The sequence below is a fragment of the Ornithorhynchus anatinus genome, chromosome 4, assembly GCF_004115215.2.
Source record: "Ornithorhynchus anatinus isolate Pmale09 chromosome 4, mOrnAna1.pri.v4, whole genome shotgun sequence".
NCBI classification, from domain to species: Eukaryota; Metazoa; Chordata; class Mammalia; order Monotremata; family Ornithorhynchidae; genus Ornithorhynchus; species Ornithorhynchus anatinus.
Genome location: NC_041731.1, coordinates 104,136,100 through 104,158,875, shown reverse-complemented (window position 1 = coordinate 104,158,875; position 22,776 = coordinate 104,136,100). Strand labels below are relative to the sequence as shown.

Genomic DNA, 22,776 nt, shown 5'->3' with positions numbered 1-22,776 from the left:
CCGCCCAACCGCCTACCTGTCCACCCCGGGCGGGGGGCGGGCGGCCGGCCGGACGAGCGGGAGCAGGAGGAGCAGCAGGAGCAGCCGGAGCAGCCGGAGGCCCCGGGGGGTTTGGCCTCGCCGGGAAACTTTGCTCCGGACTTTCGTTCCCCCCAGGGCAGGCTGCACCCCCCGGGCTGGGAAACTCCCTTCCCCCAGGCTTGAACCCCCTCCCCTTGTCCCCCGGCCAGGGTCACCCCCACAACCGGAATCCCCCCCCGCCCCCAATCAGGGCCACCCCCTCCTCTCCTGTCTCCCCCACCAAATCAGCCCCCCCCCCAAACTCTCCTCTGCCCCCCCCCATCAGGGGCGCCCCCTCCCCCCAGACTCCCATCCCCCTGCCTCCCCATCAGGGCCACCCCCTCCCCCTAAACTCTCCTCCCCCTAAACTCTCCTCTCCCCAAACTCTCCTCTGCCCCCCCCCCCATCAGGGGCGCCCCCCTCCCCCCCAGACTCCCATCCCCCTGCCTCCCCATCAGGGCCACCCCCTCCCCCTAAACTCTCCTCCCCCTAAACTCTCCTCTCCCCAAACTCTCCTCCCCCCAAACTCTCCTCCCCCCAAACTCTCCTCCCCCCCAAACTCTCCTCCCCCCCAAACTCCCCTCCCCCCCAAACTCCCCTCCCCCCGCACCCCCCCCAATCAGGGCCATCCTCTCCCCCCAGACTCTCTTCCCCCTGCCTCCCCACGACTTCCCCTCCCCCCCCATCAGGGCCAACCCCTCCCCCCCAGACTTCCCTCCCCCTGCCCCCTCCCCTCCTTCTTCCCCCCCTCGGGGTCACCCCTCCCACCCCACCCAGTTTTCTCCCGGTCCCCACTCCGACCCTCCCTCGGGGTCCGGCGGGCAGACGGGGGGCCTGGAGGGGTCTGGGAAGGTAGAGGTGGGCAGGTGGGCAAGCAATAATAATAATAATGACGATGGCATTTGTTAAGCACTGACTATGTGCAGGGCACTGTACTAAGCGCTGGGGAGATACAAGACGATCAGGTTATCCCACATGGGGCTCACAGCCTTCATCCCCATTTGACAGATGAGGGAACTGAGACTCAGAGAACTTAAGTGACTTGCCCAAAGTCACACAGCTGACAAGTGGCGGAGTCGGGATTAGAACCCACGACCTCCGACTCCCAAGCCCGGGCTCCTTCCACTGAGCCGCGCCGCTTCTCTGCGGGCAGGCGGGCAGGCAGAGAGGGAGGGCGAAGAGAGTGAGCGCTCAGCCCACCCAGCTTCCCCATCGAGGGGAGGCCACGCTACCAACCTCTCTTGTGTTGCCGCAGACTGGATTGGAAGTCATCAAGTCCAAGTCATCAAGTCCCGGGAGGGAACGGATGGCCCTGGCCCGCTCGGAGCGACGACGGAGCGTCCGGCGAGGGGGAGTCGGCGGACATTTCTACCCGCAGATGCCGGTTCATTAACAGACGTAGAAACCCAACGAAACGGGACCCCCCCCATTTCCCTCCCCGGGCGACTCCTGCCTTGCTCCAACCCTGAGCGGGGTCTCTGGCTGTCCGAAACCCATTACCCTGTGCGTCGCGTCTGCCGACCGACAGCCTCCCAGGCAAGATGAGATGAAGTTTTTCATTTTTCCTTTGAGACTGCTGGGGGTGTTTTACTCCATTGGCCAAGCACCGTGCTAAGCGCTGGGGTGGATCCAGTTTAGTCAAATAGGACGCCAAACCTGGGCAGTGCTTGGGCAGCGATCCGTGGGTAGCGCGTGCCGAACTGGGAATGTGGTTTGTTAGTATTGGTGAGAGGAAGGCACCGACTACGTGTCCAGACACTGTACTGAGCACTGGTTAAGATGCAGGTTTAATAGGGTTGGACACGGTCCCTGTCCCGCGTGGGGCTCACAGTCTTAGGCCCCGTTTTACAGCTGAGGCGACTGAGGCCCAGATGTGGAGCGACTTGCCCAAGGTCACCCGGCGGACAAGTGGCGGAGCCGAGATCAGAACCCAGGTCTTTCCTACTCCCAGGCCCGGACTCTACCCGCCCTGGACCGCGCCGCTTCTCCACCTTATGATGTTACGGTTACGGGCCTCCTGCCGGGTTGGTGACCTTTGGCCACGGTGGAGAAGAATAGTGAAAGCAACATGGCACCCGCGGGCTGAGCCAGAGACCACATTCATTCATTCGATCGTATTTATTGAGCGCTCACTGCGTGCAGAGCACTGTACTAAGCGCTTGGGTATCCTATTTTGTTAAGGAGATGTACATTCCCTTGATTCTATTTATTGCGATTAAGTTGTCTTATCTTTGTCCGTCTGTCTCCCCCGATTAGACTGTGAGCCCGTCGGTGGACAGGGATTGTCTCTGTTGCTGAATTGTCCATTCCAAGCGCATAGTACAGTGCTGTGCACATAGTAAGCGCTGAATAAATACTATTGAATGAATACAATTCGGCAACAAATTAGAGACAATCCCTACCCGACGACGGCCTCACCGTCATGTTCTGCTCCCCCCGCCAATAAAGTCAAACTCTTCCCTCCAGAATGGTGAAGGAACCTCACCCCAGGAGAGGAAGCCGGAGCGTAACTGGAATTATGACCGGAGAAGAAGGGCGGGAGGACCTACTCCATAATAGTTCCTTTCAGAAGCAGGTGCCCCAGTGACTCACCCGGGAGAGCTGAAGGACAGAAACAGGGAAATAACCAGAAATTCAGATACCAAGTCATCTGGCCCTTAGAGAGTAACCTGGGGAAAGAAAATCAGCTCCTCTTATCACTGTTTTGCACCCAAATACCTGGGGGGCCTGGGGGCTGGGGGACATTTCTTCTGGAGAAACAGAGTAGGGCTTCTCCAACAGCTCTGTTATTCTCCGCAGTCAAAGAGTTTCAGAGGTTCAAGGAAGGTCAGTGGGCTTTCAGTGGAGCAACAGCTACTTGGGATTTCCAATTAAGTGCACAATCAGGCCGGGTGGGCATGTGAAGTGATGAAGTAGACGAACTGGCGATTACCGAATGAAAAGTTTCCATTTTGTAGAAGCTTGGGTCTTCTCGTTTCCGAGTTTTCTAGTGGAGAAGAAATAAAGCGGAGTAGTTTGGCCGTCCATAGGCGGTAGTCGTGAATTCGCAACCGCCGGGAAACATGCTACTTTCTCGCACGGTGATGGCATAAAGGGATTCGCTTCTTGGCGGTTCCCTATTCCCACGGAGATGGCCAGAGGTGCCCCCGAGAGCAACCGGCGTTAGCAGAAAGGGGGAAAGGTCGGCATATCGGTGGATGATTGGCACCCAAAATATAGACTCCTTTTTTTCCTCCTCTGAGGTAAAAATAATGCGAAACTCCTTCTTCAGTCCCCCAGATAACAGCAAAAACATGTGGAAGGCAGCGGTTACATAAGAATAGGGGGCAGGGAAAAGATGATGAGCTTCATTCTGCTTTACGGTATTTTGTTGTTGTTGTTTTTTTGTTTTGTTTTTTGCAATCGGGTGCTAAAATAACTGTGCAGTCGTGGGACCTGCGATTCATTGCTTCAGATAACTGTGCCGAAGGTAGTGTGCGAAAGTGAATGGGTAGCACACTGTATCTTTAAAAAGTCAGCCATGAAACAGAAGGCAGTTGGTGCAGCTTGTGTGTGATTCCTAACGTCATGTTGGCTGTGAGCCAGCCTGATCTTATTTCACTGTGTCAAATTGTACCTCCTTATTGAATTCCTTTGCCAGCCTACTTTATGAAAGAAAACATTGGGGTTTCTTTTGCTGGTCTTGATAAGCTTTTACAAAATGATATGTTTAGTTGCTTCTAGGTAGGTTTTCTTTTTACTTTTTCAGAAAAATGACAATGTAGTGTGATGTTGCAGAGTAGCATTGTGAGTGATTTTTTTTTTCTTCTTTCTGAGATGCTTATAAAATGGTGAATGTGAAACAGTTTCCAAATGAAATCCTCCTTCTGGCTTCGGTAGAGCAGCGATAGTATCTCGATGTCTTCTTTTTATCGATGTGCGCGTGTGTGAGTGTGTGTCTGTGTACCAATTTTTATCGAGGTTGTTAAATCTATTTCTAGCACAGTAATCCGAGTCGTTTAGCAACTGGAAGTTTTAGCGTCTGTGAGTGTGAGTGTGTGCACTGGGAGAAAAGGCAATCACATCAGAATTATTTGTTCAGCTTTGTTCCCCAGTATTAGTGATCACATCTTGTGAACATTGTCAGTGATACACTGCTCGTGTTACAATAATCCCTTTGGAGAAACAGTGAGGAATGCCAAGTGATTTAGGGAGTAAATGTATTAAATGTGTCTCTTAAAAACCGTAGAGGAACAAGCACTTCTTGGGGGTAGTTTATATCAGTTCTTATGTAGTATTTTTTTTTTTTTAATTCGCCCTGTTCATCGCTATCAACAGTGAAGGATTTTCTGTCGGTCACTTTCTCGCGTTTTCCCGAGCTCCAGTTCTTTAAATAAAATAGACTGCATTATACGAATAAGCCTTCCAGATGGCTTTGGCTACCTTGTACATAAATCTAATATCTGCCTGTTTTCCGTCTCTCTCTGCTAAGGGCTCTCTGTCATTTTTCTGGGCGTTCTGATATGCCAAAGCCTGGCTATCTCACAACCAGGCACCTGAAGCTTTCCTTAGGTACAGATGAAGTGAGGAATGTTCACTGACAAAAGTACCTTCACTAAACGTGGGATCATTGGGGTGGGGGCGAGAGATAAATAAATCAGTCGCAAGAAGTAAAAATATCATCAGCGCGCAGGGCTCCAGTGTGGGGAGGGAAGCGAAGAAGCACCTTTGATGCTTTTTCCTTCTTCTCTTCCTTTATGAGTTGCTGGGTCTTAACGGAGAGCTCGGGGACCAGAGGGAGCTCAGCGCTTGGTTCGACCGGGGTCAAATTGAATTTATAATTGTTTGCCGTCATAGCGAGGAGCACCGTCCAGATTGAAGACGGATAATCGATCTTCCTCACCCGCTTGGGTTTAATCGTATCTCTTCAGTTTCTGAGGGAAATGGAGACTTAATAAACTTATGTAATCCAGTGCGAAGCTGTTTTAATGCCAGAACATTATGTTTCTACTACAGAATGTATGATGTTCTTTCTCACTTGCTAAGCATTAAATACAAGCCTTTTTCCCTTATCGATTAGTTGCTGAAGTAAAAGAAACCTGCAGCCTCCCCATGCTATCTGTTGACATGGAAAACAAGGAAAATGGCTCTGTCGATGTCAAAAAGTAAGTGAATCCTGGGGTCCGGAGTTAAACCTGTCGTTGACATGGGGGCTTGGGGTTTTGGTTGGAAGGCCTCCAGGTTATCTACCCAAAGACCCGGCCCTGGGCGGGTGTTTCGATCGGGGCTCCACGTTAGCTCTGCTCTTGGTTTTGCCTTTCTGGAAGTCCAGTTCTGAGACAGGGATGCCTCAGACTCGAAAATGCTTAAAATGTGCATGCGTGCGATTCCTTGGGAACAAAGACGGTTAGGGATTTCAGTTCTGCATCTTGCATACTAAAACATAACATATAAAGCAAACACAGACTTGGCCTCAATTGCCAAGTTCACGAGGCTAAGTCGGAAAGCCGGAGAAAGGGGGTGGGGGGAGGGTTCCTGTGGGTTTTTTTTTTTCTTTGAGAGAAAAATCCCCTTTTTAACTCTCCAGGGAAAAGTCAACTGTGCCTTGGGGAAACAAACAAAATCCAAGATTCAGAAAGAAACTGAGTAGTTCCACAACTTGATTATGTGTTTTCATTTTATGAGATATGAGATAATGTGAGATTTCTGAATCCTGATGAAATATTGGGCTTTTTATGGGTTGTGGTCTATTTCTAATTCTATTCAGTGATTTTTAAACTTCTCTGGTGATCTTGCATTAAAGTAATCATAAGTTTGCATAATTCTTTTCAAGAAGTATCTCAGATTTCAGATCTGTACCATAGCGTAATACCCTCCGATTACAGACCGGTGATGCGTACACGAGCAGATATGTAATGATGGAGAGAGAGCTGTATTTCCTTTTCCAAAATGATGCTACCTAATAATGGTGAGCTTCGGGTATCGCTCTTCACCGTAGAAGCCGTCCTGAAGGTAGAGCCTAGGATCTTGATGTGCTGGTGAAAGGGAGAAATAAGTAACAGGAGGGTGGCTTCTAGTTAATTCCTTTCTCTTGTAACTTCTGTTTAAAAGTGCCCTGAAATTAAAGCCCTGGAGGAAAGCAGTGAAACGGTAATGGGAGCTGACACTTCCAAGTGAAAATACACTGTAGGTGCTGGGTATTCCCAAACAAAAGGCAATTTTACTTTACAGAGAAAAGTTATATCAAAATAAGGTCAATAAATACCGTTCAGCACCGCTCATTTAAAACAGTCTGTTAGTACTAGCCTCCAGGACTGGAGGCAGGGACTCGGAGGCGTAGCAAAAGAAATAGACTGCGCTTTTGTTCTCGAGTTAGATCTTGGTAACACAAGATATTAGATGTCAGGATTCCTTCTGTGGGCTGTAGGGATGTGCAAATCAGAGTTGGCAGTGATTTCCAAAGGTATGTAGGTAAGAAGCTACCCTGCTGAGCCCATATTTTAGAAGACTTCTTCCAGCACTACCCACCACATGGGACTTTCACTAAAAGTCTTAGGCAAATAACACTTGGCTGATATTTGATTTTTTTAAAAATATTTTTAGGTAGGCTTAAGCAGGACAACTTGCCCATAGATCTCTGAGGAAGCCCTATTCTTCCACATAGTTCCTTTGGGAAAAGTGTTTCCCAGCGAAAAGAGCAGGGGCCTGAAAATCAGTGGACCTGGCTGGGTGTCTGCTCTGTGATCTTGGGCAAGTCATTTAACTTTTCTGTGTCTCAGTCTCCTCATCTGTAAAATGTGAATTAAATTCTTCCTAGAAAGGCTGGGAGCCCCATGTGAGACAGGGACTATCCAATGTGATTATCCTGAATATTTTCCAGTGCTTGGCACACAGAAAGTGCTTAACAGGTGCCATCCTCATCATATCATCATGACTATAAAAAAGGCCCTGCCCTGATCCCTAAATGAGTTTGCTTGCTTCAGAAAGGCATGGTCCTGGCTATTGGGAACCTATCTTTGGATCTTTCCCAACTTGGCCCCAAAGTTAGACCTCTTCCGTCCCTTCCCTCTCTTACGCGTCGAGTGACCGACGGCGAAAACGACATGGGAGCGAAACGGTGAATTCTCAGAGCACGGATCACTGGCGGGTGGATGCTGAGAATTGAGCGGCCTGCCCCAGGTTGACGATCAACCCCCAGCCCCATCCAGCTCCCTGGAGACGGAGCCCGTGAATTGAACCACTGATGAAAGCTCCCTGCCTCGGACGAGCAACCACCCTCCCCGCCAGGCCGACTCATGAAAGCTCAGGGCCGCATCCACGGCTGGGCTCCCGCCCGCCAGCCTTCGGAGCGAGCGCCGAGGCCCTCTCACTCAGCGCCCGGGGGAGGGGGCGTGCGGAGAAGGGCCTGCTGCCCGTTCCCACCGCACTCTGAGATGGTCCTTCAGAGGAGCCCATCAGAAAACGAGGACGCCTTTCGTGCGGTCGGCTCTCGGGAGGACTGGCACGAGCATCCCTTCTAGACCGTAAGCTCGGCCTGGTGTCTGTAGGCTTGTTTTGGGCGGGGACTGTGTACTGCGTACGCTTAGTACGGTGCTCCGCACGCAGTGAATGCTCAATAAATACGATTGACTGACTGACCTTCCCAGGAATACTTGTGAGAGAAAGCCCTGATTGTGTTCAACTTCAGGTAAATCCTGAAATGGAGTCAAAGCTGCATCAACATGACACATTGTGCCTCTTGTCTTATACTGTTGAGTTGTTTCTTACCCACAGTGACTCCATGGACACGTCTTCCAGAATGCCCCACCTCCATCTGCAATCATTCTGGTAGAGTCAGAGGTCATGGGTTCGAATCCCGGCTCTGCCACTTGTCAGCTGTGTGACTGTGGGCAAGTCACTTCACTTCTCTGTGCCTCAGTTTCCTCATCTGTTAAATGGCGATGAAGACTGCAAGCCTCACGTGGGACAACCTGATTACCCTGTATCTCCCCCAGCGCTTAGAACAGTGCTCTGCACATAGTAAGCGCTTAACAAATACCAACATTATTATTATTATTAGTGTATCCAAAGAGTTTTCTCTCTGCGATCTTTAAAAGAAACAAATTGGTCCTTAGCCTCCTGCCCCTTCTGCTTTTCATTTTTCTTTTTTTAAGTTGAGCATGCAAAGTCTACATTAATCTGCTGGGAAATGGCTGGCTGTGGCCACAGTAGAATGGGTTTTTCCCTCCCTCCTTTCATTTCCGTCTTGATACAGAGGGTTTCAGTGACTCCAATTCTACCTTCTCATCCTCTTCTTTACTTTGGAACTACCTCACTCATGTATGAGTTTGTAAAAAGGAGAAATGGTGAGAGGGTATCGGGTCTCCCACGGCATGTTATTAAGTCAGGACAGAAGTCACACTTGCTTCCAGGCTTCTAGAATTGAACGTGGATTGGCTCGTTGGTTTTTGGGGGAAGGTCACATGGAGTAATATTTGACGGCAGCATCGCCATGTTAATAATAACAATAATAATAATGTTGGTATTTGTTAAGCGCTTACTATGTGCAGAGCACTGTTCTAAGCGCTGGGGTAGATACAGGGTCATCAGGTTGTCCCACGTGAGGCTCACAGTTAATCCCCATTTTACAGATGAGGTAACTGAGGCACAGAGAAGTGAAGTGACTTGCCCACCGTCACACAGCTGTTTGTTGCTCTTAGCCCGTGTTAGATCATGGTCTCCAACAGGTAATCTCCTAAACAGGAAAATCAAAAAGTTTGGCTTTCTGAAGCAGATTCACTGCAGAGCCAGGTTGGAGGTTTGGAGGTTAGTCTTTTATGAGAAACGAATGCGTCTTCTCACTCCATTTGACTCCCAAGAATGAATCAGGCACTTTTCACAAGCGGGGAAGCTCGTTCTATGGACTGTAGACTCATTAAGGGCAGAGAGCGTGTCCACTGATTCCGTGGTATTGTACTCTCCCAAGCGCTCTAGTACTGTGCACAGAAGAAGAGCTCAATAAATATCGTCGATTGATGGATCATGTAAAAAGGAAAGGACAAAAGACATATTCAGTGGGGTCAGAATCTAGCCTGGGCATTCCCATTTTCATGGCATTCTCTTTTGCTCTCTATATCAAGGAACCATAAAGAGGGAATTCCTGTGTAAATGACTGAAGGTCCTGAGTTAAGTAAAAAAAAATTATCAAGACCCATAAAAGAGTTGCAACAGGAAATAATGTCCGTCAGTGAAAGTGACAAGACTCCACAGTTCTCATAGCAAAAGGGTAGGAAAACAACCGCTCCCATTTTCATGCCATACATCTTCACTTACTCATGAGTGTCGAATGATATTCCCCCTCTAATTTTCTCCAAGTTTAGTCTTAAGCTTCAACTGCTTTTTTCCTTTGCTTTTGTGAAGCATCATTTCTTTTCCTGACAAGTAAAAACCATACTTTTCTTAAAAAAAATTTAAAAAATAGATTTTTTTCTCCTCCACTCATGGGCCATTCCTCTAGGAGGGATATATGCTGTAATTTTAAAGACAGTGTTAAAATTTAAAGTTTTGTGTGTTTGTTTTTTTCTTCCCCATGGATCTTGGGTACTTTTGGGTACGTTTGTTCTAAACTGCGCTTTGCTGGTGTTATGAATTTCAGAACACTAGACGGTGGTGGTTGGTGACATAGTTAAGGCACCAAAAGCGTACAGTTTCTCAACTGGAGAATTTGTAGCATTGGGTGGTCCTCCCCCCATGTCCCACATTGTCATCGTCTTTCTGTCCATCCTCTGCCCATTTCCTTGGAAAAGAACTTCTTGGTCAGAGAAAGATGTCAGTGCCGAGAAGAGACAAACATTCGACTGTGTGTTTTTGAGAGAGCGCTATAAACTGGAATTTCTCAGGGTTTAACAGTACCCTGCCACGTATGAGGCACTGTAAGATTTGAATTAGGCAGAAAATGGATGTCTCAAGTAAATACCCTATGACTAAGTGATAGCTTTTATTGCAGTTAACTTTTCCGTTTTCTTGCCTTAGGTGGCGAATTCATCCGAATGCATATTTTCATACCTTGGTGCACAAAACTCTGTTGAAGCATGCTAACCAAACACTTATATAATAACTTGGGATTGATAAGCTTGCATCTTTTCATTATTTAAAATTTTAAGATTACATTCCTGGCAGTAATATTCTCTGGGTCCAAGTCTGAATTTTTTTAAAAAATTCAATAAGATACCTCAAACTAATTCCACCAAGGGCATTATGACATCGTGTTTTAAACATGAAGTACAAAAAAAAAATTAAAGTAGTCCCTACAAACTGCACCTGCACTAAATCGTGGAATGCAATAGTCAGAGAGGTACTAGTAGAAAATGAGGCTGGTACCTGGCAGAGGACCTGGGTTTTAGTCCCAGCTCCGCCACTGGCCTGCTGTGTGACCTCTTACAAGTCACTTAACCTCTCTGAGCCTCAATTTCCCCACGTGTAAACCTGTTACCTTTCCTATCTCACAGGGATGTTATGAAGACAGAACTGAGATAAGCAATGTAGAACTAGAAAATTTAAGGCGTTTATTATTTATTATTATGCATGGTGTTTCTTGAATGACGTCGTCTTGTAGCCAAGTTCCTTTCTTTCAAGACGTAGAGTTCAGCCCGTTGCAATCGAAGCCACCCCCTCCCCCGTTCTTGACTCACACCAAGCGGGGTATATGGATGCCAGGAAGCTTTGCCCATTTCCTCAGAGCTGGGGACAAAGACGTTGCTAGGGCCGCTCGGTAAGAAGGGAGGAGATGAACCTCTGGGTATTTTCTCTCCTGCTGTCTGTTTTGTCCTGGAAACTGGCCTTGGGACTGGGCTGGGTCTGGAAAACATACCAGCTAATCCCTGGAGTGAAGATTTAAGTGTGGGTTGGGCAGAGGGCAGGGCAGGAAGGAAGTGGAGTGGAAACTTGTCTCTTTCTGACTGCTTCTTACGAGCTTCTCTTTACAGCTCCCAAAAACTGTCCAGAGCCCTTAAGGAATCCACAGCTCCAGTCCCCGAATGGTTCCCCGAGGCCGGGTCATGGTTTACGTTGGCCCGTGGGGGCTACAGCACAGTGGAATGTTCCCGGTATCACTGGGGGGGCCAGTTTGATACCTAGTTGCATTAATCGTGGGCAGGGAATGTGTTTATTGTTTTATCTTACTCTCCCAAGTGCTTAGTACAGTGCCCTGCACACAGTCAGCACTCAATAATTACGATAGAATAAAATAACAAGGCTTCCTAGTGCTAATCTGTTCTTTAATTGATTTCCTTTCCTACTAATCAATCAGTTTTATTTATTGAACGCTTACTGTGTGCAGAGCATATGATATAGCAGAGTTGGTCGACACATTCCCCACTCACCGTGATCTTTCAGTCTAGAGGGGGAGACAGACGTTAATATAAATACATTAAATTACGGATAAATACATAGTGCAGCAGGGCTAATGTTTTTGCTGGGTTTTTTCCATGAGGGTTCCTGTCCATCCCCTCTGGGCAGAGAAAAGAAAGCACTGCCCATCTCCCCTTCACGGTTACATATCTGTAATTGGCTCAACGTCGTGGGGTAGGTTTCATTTTGCAGGAATTTATTTACCAGGTGGGCTCTGTGTTTGCAAGATTGTTCAAATATATGTGTGAATTATTAATGGTTAATGCACCCAGAGTAATGTAATTTTCCTGTAACTTGGTTTCCCACTAACAGTGGAATCATTTGGAATTTAAAACAAGGAAATTAAAAAGAATCAGTCACTCCTAAAAGGAAAACATTTCTCACATTCATCAAAGTGATTTTCAGCTCTGAGGATGTCTACCTGGTCAGCATCTGCCAAGTCCTATTCTTCCTTTCCCTGAATTCTCTTTGAGGACCCAAGCTCTTCCCTCACCATCCTCTTGTGATAAAAATAACAATAATTGTGATATCTGTTAAGCATTTCCAATGCGCCAAGCACTGGGGTAGATGTATGCCATGCCATTTTTTGTTTTATCACAGCTCCAACCCACTGCTCCCTCCCCCAATTTGTTTTAATAATAATAATAATGTTGGTATTTGTTAAGCGCTTACTATGTGCAGAGCACTGCTCTAAGCGCTGGGGTAGACACAGGGGAATCAGATTGTCCCACGTAGGGCTCACAGTCTTCATCCCCATTTTACAGATGAGGTAACTGAGGCCCAGAGAAGTGAAGTGACTTGCCCAAGGTCACACAGCAGACAAGTGGCAGAGCTGGGATTCGAACTCATGACCTCTGACTCCAAAGCCCGTGCTCTTTCCACTGAGCCACGCTGCTTCTCTGTTTTAGAGAAGTTTGATGCAAACCCACAGGGGCATGGGTCTTGTAGGTTGAAATTTGTCATTTTCTGTATTGACTTTTACAAAACTTGAGTCAGAAAAGATAAGTAATCTTAGTTGGAGTGGGAGTGCCTGTTTCCGTCTTGTAATGCTAAGAAACCCCATGTAATATTTGCAGAAATTCTCCTTTTTGCCCTCTTGCCTCAGGTTGCCGTAGCCAGAGAAATTTGGAGAGTAGAGTGGACTACTGAAGCAATGTGGGGGGAAAAAGAAATTCAGCATCCGAACTTCCCTTGAAAGCTATCTACCCCTTAGCGCAGTGCTCTGCTCATAGTAAGCGCTCAAGAAATATGATTGAATGAATTGAAAGAATGAACCAAACACTTCCTACTCAGAAGTTAACTTGGGATTGGATTTAACATTCCTCCCCTCTAGACTGTGGGCAGGGAATGAGTCTCCCTACTCTGTTATATTTTACTCTCAACATACAAAGCGTGCTCACCAGACAGTAGGTAATAATAGTGATAATGATGGTATTTAAGCACTTACTATGTGCCTGGCACTGTTCTAAGCGCTGGGAGAAATACAGAGTAATCAGGTTGTCCCAGGTGGGGCTCACAGTCTTCATCCCCATTTGACAGATGAGACAGCTGAGGCACAGTGAAGTTAAGTGACTTGCCCGAAGTCACACAGGTGACAAGCGGCGGAGCAGGGATTAGAACCCACGATCTCTGACTCCCAAACTTGGGCTCTTTCCACCAAGCCAGGTGGCTGTGTGTGGTAAATGTTTTGGGTTTTTTTCAATAGCAAAAGTCCTCCTGCTGCAGTTAAATGCAGTCTGCTCTCAGGTATCCAAGGGCTGATTATCCACTCTGTGGATTATCTAAATCCCTTGCTGCTCCTCCTCCCTTAGGCCATTTGGCTATTCATGTTAGTCTGGGTGGGGAAAATTGGGGAGAGAAAATGAACCGCTATCAGTTATTTTACTAAAGTTAACAGATCCTTAGAGGTGCTGGGTAGAGCACACCGTTAATGACTAAAGTGATATTTTTTGGACAATCTGTGGATTTTATCTCATCTATAAGATATTGACAAGAATGAGATCAACCAGGAATGTCCTATTAAATGTAAGCCTCTTGATCCCAATTTTATTCATTCAGTCGTATTTACTGAGCGCTTACTGTGTGCAGAGCACTGTACGAAGCGCTTGAAAAGTACAATTCAGCAAGAGAGAGACAATCCTTGCCGACATCGGGTTTACAGTCTAGAATGGGGAAGACAGACATCCAAACAAGTAAACAGGCCTCAATAGAAATAGAATTACAGATTTATACATATCAAAACAAGTAAACAAGTATAAATAAATAGAATTATTGACATACACTGTACATAATTATGTAAGTATGTATAAGACCTCACATCCAGAAATGTATCTGTGAGATCTTCATTTATTATTACACCTCTCACTCATCCTTTGAGGTGTTTTTTTTCCCCTGGAGGAGTAAGCCCCAGATAATAATAATAATTATGGTATTTAAGTGTGTACCACATGCCAGGCACTGTTCTAAACGATGGGGTAGATGCAAGATAATTTGGTTGGATGCAGACCGATCAATCCGTAGTACTTCTCGGGGTCTATTGGATACAGAGCATCTGGGAGAGAACACTGGAGAGCATGATTCCAGTCCTGAAAGGGTTCACAATGTAACAGGGGAGACAGACACAAATTAGCTAAAGTTCAGAGGAGATACAAAAGATAACCGGAGGAAGGAAAAATGATTAAGCGAATAAGTAGTAAATAGCGGAGTTGGGGATTCAGTGTGTATCTAAAGACTGTGGGTGGCTGTGAAAACACAAGAGCTAAGATGGCTGTTGGAATAACTTGCGGAGGGGGAAATGAATCAGGAAATGCCTCTGGGAGGGGGTAGATTTTCAGGAAGGCTTTGAAGCTGGGAAGAGCTGTGATCTTGTGGATTTGAAGGCGGAGGAAGTTCCAGGAAGGAGGAAGGAGCAGAGTGGGAGAGGTGAGATTGAGGGAATGAGGTTTGCTTGTGAGAAGCAAAGACCACAAGCTGGAAAATATCAGGGAGTGAGAGCAGATGGGTAAGGAGAGAGCTGCTGGAGAACCCTAAAGCCAGAAGTTGTTGCAAACCGTGGAGGGAAATGGGTAGTTTTGGGGTGGGGTCGCGGGGGCGGTGGTTATGGAGGGACGAGATGTGCACCAAACTTAGTTTAACAGAGATGAGAAGCAGCACGTCTTAGAGGAAAGACCACAGGCTGGGAAGTCAGAGGAGGTGGTTCTAATTCCAGCTCCGCCACTTGTCTGCTGTGGACCTTGGACAAGTCACTTAACTTCTCTGTGCCTCGGTCCCCTCATCTTTAAATTGGGGATTAAAAACTTGTGTGAGCCCCACGTGGGACAACCTGAATACCTTGTATCTACCCCAGCACTTAGAACAGTGCTGGGCACATAGTGAGCGCTTAACGAATACCGTCATTATTATTATCATCCTGACGGGAGAAGAGGTTGAAGACACAGAGACCAGTGAGGAGGCCAGTTCAGAAGGCTGGTTGGGAGATGACAGGATCTTGAATCAGGGTGCTGGTCATTTAAGTGGAAAGGAAGGGATGGATCAAAGACCATCAACAAGGTTCTAACAATAAGCTGCATGTGAGGGTGAAAATAGGGTGAAGAGTTCTCAGTATTACTACTTAGTAATTGTATATTCCCCACTAGAACCTTTGTGATGGTAGTTTTCCTCCATTCTTCCACTAAGCTCATTAGCTTTCCCCCAAGTGCCTCACTTCCCGACTTCATTTCTAAAACCGGCACGCAGTTCTGAAACCCTTCTGTAATAGCCAAACCCAAGATCTCCCCACGAACTTATTGGCACACTTATTCAAGGAATTAATATAGTTAATCAAGAACTCGTTGTTACATGAACCGCCCTGTAAAAAGCGGCAATAGAGAAAAGTTTACTTCAGGCTTTCACCAGTTTATTACCAGTTTAGAAAGACCAAACAGCATCATTCCACTTCATCTCCTTTGAAAAAGATATTAAGCCAGCTAAATTTTAAAATTCGTATTTTTTCTTTGGAAAATATTGACAAATTTATCATGAATTCCTCTGCTAGCCTGTACTTGCTTCCTGACCTTAAAGTGGTTGTTTTTCACAGATAAAATAACTTCCAAAGGGCCACATTTTGGTTTCACGATGCCCCTAAGAAAATAAGATCCTGGTCAAAGTGTGAGATCCCCAAATTTATCTTGTCTTATGCCGGCGAGTAGTCTCTTACCCATAGCGACACCATGGCCACATCTCTCCCAGAATGCCCCACTCTCTATCCGCAATCGTTCTGGTAGTGGATCCGTAGAGTTTTCTTGGTAAAAATATGGAAGTGGTTTACCATCGCCTCCTTCCACACAGTAAACCTGAGTCTCTGCCCTCAACTCTCTTCCATGCCGCTGCTGTCCAACATAGGGGAGTTTTGACTCGTAGCAGATGGCCTTCCACTCGTTAGCCACTGCCCAAGCTAGGAATGGAATGGCTGTGCCTCTGCTTGACTTTCCCTCCCATAGCTGAGAGTGGTAGAGAACTGGGAACTCTCCAGGTGTGACCCTGAGAGGGGAACAAATTTATCATTGCTTACATATTTCGCTCTTTGCCACATGGACGGACATACTGAATTTAGAAATACTGGCTGAATCTTGGGTGCGGGGTAGTGCAGGTTTTGACTAACCCAGGACAAAACTAACACTAGGTATTAACTTAACAACCGCTGGGATTAACAATGCAGATAATTATATTATTATTATGTATTAAGTGCCATCTAGTCATTTCCGTTTCATAGTGACTCCATGGATATACTTTCTCCAGAAGGTCCTGTCCTCTCCCATGATCCGCAACCTTTGTAATGGTTCTTCCGTTATCGTTGTTATGGTCTCTATCCATCTAGCTGCCTCTTCCACTTTTTCCCTGGACTTTTCCTAGCATTGCTGTCTTAAAGCAGACAGACCATTCTAATATTTCCGGTTCTACCTTCTGCTTTTTCCATCTCAGAGCCCACCTTAGGAACTCCAAATTCCAGCTCGCCTGCCTTTTAGGCTCTCCTCCCCTATCCCCCTTCTCCTGTTGACTTGGGAAGTTCTGAGAAATAGCTCCGACCTAAGCAATTAAAAAAGCCAACTTGGGGGGGGGAGAGGTTATCAGGATCGTCAGGGTTCTTCTGTGTTCAGTTATAGTCAGCTGATTCATCCTGGTGTGTTTGTACTACTTCAGAGGATCAGTGTGGCCTAATGGAAAGAGCCCAGGCCTGGGTTCTAATTCCAGGTTTGCCATGTGCCTCCTGTGTGACCTTGGACAAGTCACTTAACTTTTTCATGCCTCAGTTTCTTAGTGCCTCAGTGCCCTCATCTGCAAAATGGGGATTCATTACCTTTTCTCCCTCCTACTTAGACTGTGAGCCTCACGTGGGACCTGATTATCTAGTTTCTACCCCAGCGCGTAGTACATTGCTTGGCACATAGTAATATTTATTGAGCAGTAACTGTGCAGAGCACTATACTAAGCATAGTGCTTAGCGGACAGGCTCCTCTTTTTCGAGAAGCAGCGTGGCTCAGTGGAAAGAGCCCGGGCTTGGGAGCCAGAGGTCGTGGGTTCTATTCCCCGTCCGTCAGTTTTCAGCTCTATGTCCTTGGGCAAGTCACTTCACTTCTCTGGGCCTCAGTTACCTCATCTGCAAAATGGGGATGAAGACTGTGAGCCCTTTGTGGGACCACCCGATTACCTTGTATCTACCCCAGCATTTAGAACAGTGCTTGGCACATAGTAAGCGCTTAACGAATACCAACAGTATCAGTATTATTATTATTATTTGGGAGAGTACATAAAGCAATATAATAAAGTTGGTAGAGGTGGCATTTAACAGATATCACAAACATACTTCCTAAGATATATCCTTATTGCTTTAATCAGTTGTAAATACTTTTGTCTTTCTCCCCCATTAAATTATAACTTCCTTGAAGGCAGTGAATGAATATCACTTCAGCTGTACTTTGTAAAGTGCTAAACACCTATTAGTCTCCATAATTATTACTGGCTGTTACTGAGTGTTATTAAATTGGAAGGTAACTGAATTATCACCTGGGGAGAGATTGTGTCCCTGCAAAAAAAAAACCCCAAAAAACAAAACCCAACAAAAAGTCTGTTGTTTCCTGCCGATAAGGTATAATCAGCATAGTCATATTAGTGATTGAGATAATAAAGATACTCGGACAACAATGCCTGTTTGATAGGCTCTTTGAGCTGATCAGGAACCAAGCCTGGAGAAAGTCTCACAGGAAACAAAAAGGCTTTTAGTTCCTCAAACAAGAGTTCAGCTGAGCTGTAAAAATTACGGTCAGAGCCAAGTGTGAATCCTCCATTTGCTCAGTTGAAAATAAAACCATTTTTGTGTGTGCCATTAAGAATTCTGTGGTCCTGAGGACTTTATTTCTTGGTTTTTCCAAACCAGCATTGGTTTTTGCAATGTAACTACCCCCATCACAGGGCCAGACCAATGGACCATGTGGGAGCTGTTTCCAGAAGCGATGAGGACGCTAGGAGAGCCCGTATAGCTGGTGCTTGTCCTCCTTTGACGGCCAGGCTACTGTGTAGAGATTTATCACTGGAAAGTGAATTTCATTCTTTCAAATACCTGGGCAAAAGCAGCCACAGAAAGAAAACCAGTTCCCTAAGAGAGAGAGAGGAACCGTTAGCCTGTTTGAACGGGCCAGACTCCGGCCCCGGAGAGTGACCGCGTGGTGCTGTTAGACTGGTACAAGTGAGAGTGCTCCGACTTTTTTGCTAAGTGTCCGATGTCACTGATGATACACTTACATGTTCTTGGGGAGAAGAGCTCAGGCTGTGACTCTAGATTGTAAACTCCTTGTGGGTGGGGATTGAGTGTACCAACTGTATTATATTGTACTCTCCCAAGAGCTTAGTACAGTGCTCTGCACATAGGGAGCTCTCAATAAATATCATTGAGGCGTCACTGACGCTGTCCTCTCCGCCTACCTCTCTGTCTCCTTTTTCTGAGTCTCTTTCGCAGGCTCCTCCTCTGCCTACTGCTACTACTACTAATAATGTTGGTATTTGGTAAGCGCTTACTATGTGCAGAGCACTGTTCTAAGCGCTAGGGTAGATACAGGATCATCAGGTTGTCCCACGTGAGGCTCACAGTCTTAATCTCCATTTTACAGACGAGGTCACTGAGGCACAGAGAAGTGAAGTGACTTGCCCACAGTCACCCAGCTGTCACGTGACGGAGCTGGGATTCGAACCCATGACCTCTGAGTCCCAAGCCCGTTCTCTTTCCGCTGAGCCACGCTGCCTCCCTACCCTGTAACTGTTACTACCCTGTAACTGTTGGAATCCCTCAAGGCTCAGTTCTGGGCCCCCCTCTCTTTTTCATCTCATTCATTCATTCATTCATTCAATAGTATTTATTGAGCGCTTACTATGTGCAGAGCACTGTACTAAGCGCTTGGAATGAACAAGTCGGCAACAGATAGACAGTCCCTGCCGTTTGACGGGCTTACAGTGTAATCGGGGGAGACGGACAGACAAGAACAATGGCAAAAAATAGAGTCAAGGGGAAGAACATCTCGTAAAAACAATGGCAACTAAATAGAATCAAGGCAGAACTCATTCACTTGGATGGCTTCCACGACTGTTCCTTCATGGATGATTCCCAAATCTACCGTTCCAGCCCTGACCTCTCTCCTTCTCTACGATCTAGCCTTTCCTCCTGCCTTTCGGATGCATCCACTTGGATGTCCTGCCGTCACCTCAAACTTAACATGTCCAAAACAGATCTCTTCATCTTCCCACCCAAACCCTGTCCTCTTCCTGTCTTTCCCATCACTGTAGACAACGCAGCTATTCTCCCATATGGAACCTTGGCATTATCCTTGACTCGTCTCTCTCATTCAACCCACGTATTTGGTCTGTCGCCAAATCCTTGTTGGTTCTACCTACACAACATTGCTAAAATCTGCCCTTTCCTCTCCACTGAAACGCTACCACATGAATCCAGTACTTTATCCTAGTGGTTTCCCATCCAACAGAAACTCCTTTCCATTGGCTTTAAAACAGTCAGCTCTCCCCCCCCCCCCCCGCCTTATTCCATTTATTTCCCATTACAGCCCAACCCACACGCTTCACTCCTCTAATGCCAACCTACTCACTGATGCTCAAACTTATCTATCTCACTGACGACTCCTTGCCCTCCCTCGTCCCTGGAACTCCTTCCCCCTTCATATCCGACAGACGATCACTCTCCCAACTTCGAAGCCTGATTAAAATCGCTTCTCCTCCAAGATGCCTTCCCTGGCTAAGCTCTAATTTCCCTTACTCCCAACTTCTTTCTGCCTCACTTGTGCATTTGGATCTGTACCCATTAGGCACTTAATATTTATCACATTCCCAGCTCCCCAGTACTTGAGAAGTAGCATGGTATAGTGGATAGGGCACGGACCTGGAAATCAGAAGATCATGGGTTCTAATCCAGGCTCCGCTGTGTGACCGTGGGCAAGTCACTTAACTTCTCTGTGCTTCAGTTTCCTCATCTGTAAAATGGGGATTGAGACTGTGAGCCCAAGCGGGACAGGGACAGTGGCCAACCCTATTTGCTTGTATCCACCCCAGTGCTTGATAGTGTTCCTGGCACATAATAAAGCGCTTAACAAATACCATAATAAAAATACTAATATTAATATCCAAGGGTTTAGGAGATAGCATCGATTGATTGGTGACACGTTTTACAGGATTACGGGAGAACAGATCAGATGTTCAGTACTTCAGGGATCTTGTCTAACCTCCCTAAATTAGACAGAGAAGGTAGTTTCAGGTCCTCTTGACAAGCAGCACGGTGTAGTGGATAGAGCATGGGCCCGGGAATCAGAAGGTCTTATCCCAGCTCTGCCACTTGTCTGCTGCGAGACCTTGGGCAAGTCACTTTACTTCTCGGTTACCTCATCTGTAAAATGGGGATGGAGACCGTGAGCCCCCATGGAAGAGGGAATGTGTCCAACCCGACTTGTTTGTATCCACCCCAATGCTTAGTACAGTGCGTGGAACATAATAAGTGCTTAACAAATACTACTATTATTACTGTTATTCGGAGAGGGTAGGGATGAAGATTCTGATGGCTATTATGCACTGACTGGGGTCATGTCTACTCTGTCTTGGTCTTGACAGGGTTCTGTATGTTCAGAAAACGGACAGATATAGAGCTCAGGATAGTATAAGTCCCAATTCTTTTCTCAGTGAATTGTTTCAGAGGGATAGTTTCGGGAGTGGTTTGTTTTTTCCAGTTTTGTCTCTCATTGTTGAAAATGGCTCACCAAAGTCACGAAGATCTCAGGAGACTCACCACAGACTAGAAAATAGACGTGTTAACTCAGATTTATCCAATTTCGAGTCTGGGGCAGCCATGGGATTTTAAAGCCAAAAACCACTAAACTATTTCCACATATGTAAATTTTCCACTCACTGTTATCATCTAAAGGTTCACTGGAAGATGAAGATACTAACCGCCCCTGGCATAGTGTCGGGGTCAAACAATGATGATAATATCATGAGAGGGTAGTGGAAAATTTTATGGAAAATTATAAAACCATTTGAAGAGACTAATCAGTATAGGATGGAAAAGCACAACCAGTGCATGGATGATACAGTTGGGGAATAGTTCACATTGGGAGAATTCCATTTTCTTCTTCTATTCCTATATTTTGGCATTTTGAATTGGCAGGACTGGGATGGTTTGAGGGGTCAAGGGAGGTCTTGTCTCTCTCAGCACTAATGCCTCCACGGAAGCTCACAGGACGCCCTACCCTCATGTGCCCCTACTTCCCCATAAATGGGGTTCGGTGATTTGGAACACTGTACGTGAATGATTACTTTGAAGATGGGGAGGCTGTCCCGGATTGGAAGGGTTTATTTGCAGTGAACTACCTAAGCTAATGTTGACTTCTGTGATGGGAGCTGCAGATTACACTGGGAAATAACAAAGAGGGAAAAGTCCAAGCAGTTTGGGACATGGGGCAGTAGCTTCGACAAAAGGAAGACTTGGCATCTCAAAAGCAGGCAGCTCTTTGGAGAAAATTGGAAGGATGGAATCAGTCCGGTTGGAAAAAGCGGTGTTGGCATAATAAGCAAAATGCCTAATGGAAAGAGCATGGGCATGGGAGTCTGACAACTTGGGTTCTAATCCCAACTTTACCACTTTGCTGTGTGTGACCTTGGACAAGTCACTTCACTTCTCTCTGTCTCAGTTTCCTCAATTATGAAATAGAAATTCAGTACCTTCCCCATCCTAATTAGACTGTGAGCCCCATGTGGGACAGGCACTGTGTCCAACCTGATAGATTGCATCTGTCGCAGTGCTGAGAAGAGTTCTCGACACATAGTAAGTCCTTAACAAATACCGTAAAAAATCATGGAGTAAACCAACGACCCCGTTGAGTGTGTCAGATCTGAGTCGTTTCACCTGCACGTATTGCAAAATTAGCCAGTGATCCTCTTCCCCACCTCACTTTAAAGGTCTGAAGATGACAAAGACAGAATGCACCAAGCCCATAGAGACCGGAGAGGCCCATTTTGCCTCCTGGAAGAGGAGGAACCTCCTTAGGAATGACTTGGCCCAAGGGCAGAGTGGGGCCTCCACTGGCTGAGGGTGAGCTCCTGGCCCCAGAGGACTCACCAGCGATCTCTTCCCGCAGGAGACAAAGCCGTAAGCCCAGGCGGAAGCGCTCAGCCGCTCCTCACACGCACGCTCTCATAGTGATTATCTCCATTTGCATTTTGTAGTTCAATAGAGAACGGGAGACCGCCCGACCCCGCCGACTGGGCCGTGATGGATGTCGTCAATTATTTCCGAACGGCGGGATTTGAGGAACAAGCGAGTGCTTTTCAGGAACAGGTAAACCTGGCTCGAAAGACGTGTGTTGACTCTTTGCCACAGACGGGAACTCACTCCTGCGTCTATAGATTGGGGAGGGGTGGGAGGGCGAGGGGGAATCGGATGTAGTTTTGTTTTTTTTTTTTACCTCCTTGCTCGATGTGCACCTCGCCCCTCGGGGCTTGAGGGAAATTGATCCAAGGGTACGGACTCTGAAGGAACTGGCTTAACTTGTGTGGCCACTTGGGAGTCAGGCGGGGAGGTGGTGGTGGGGGCTCTGATTCCAGCAGACAGTCATATTTAGTGAGCACTTACCGTGTGCAGAGCACTGTACTAAGCGCTCGGGAGAGTACACTATAACAGAGACATTCCCTGCCCACGATGAGTTTATAGTCTAGCAGTGGGCGAGGAGAGGAGTCTGGGCAAGGAGAGGAGTCCCGGGGCAGCGAGAACTCACGGTCCTAAGCTGCTGTATCGACCTTCCCCCTCACTACTGAGCCTTGCAG

At 46.8% G+C, this 22,776-nt stretch overlaps 1 protein-coding gene across 5 annotated transcripts in view; it reads left to right on the top strand.

The window, feature by feature from the left end:
* Positions 1-1,234: 1,234 nt before the first annotated feature.
* The window catches only part of SAMD13 (sterile alpha motif domain containing 13), a 39,928-nt gene continuing 18,386 nt past the window's right edge, over positions 1,235-22,776 (top strand). Inside the window, exons 1-3 of one of the 5 annotated variants that reach the window (XR_005659967.1) lie at positions 1,235-1,596; positions 5,120-5,204; positions 22,180-22,291. Coding sequence is in view for 4 of the 5 variants with exons in the window: in XM_029062676.2 (XP_028918509.1) it covers positions 5,152-5,204; positions 22,180-22,291 (165 nt within the window). In the remaining variant the exon portion in view is untranslated. Of the gene's footprint in view, positions 1,597-2,479; positions 3,303-3,599; positions 3,784-3,830; positions 3,847-5,119; positions 5,205-22,179; positions 22,292-22,776 lie in introns of those variants that run through there. The other 4 variants (XM_029062676.2, XM_029062678.2, XM_029062677.2 and 1 more) reach the window with 4 other exon arrangements.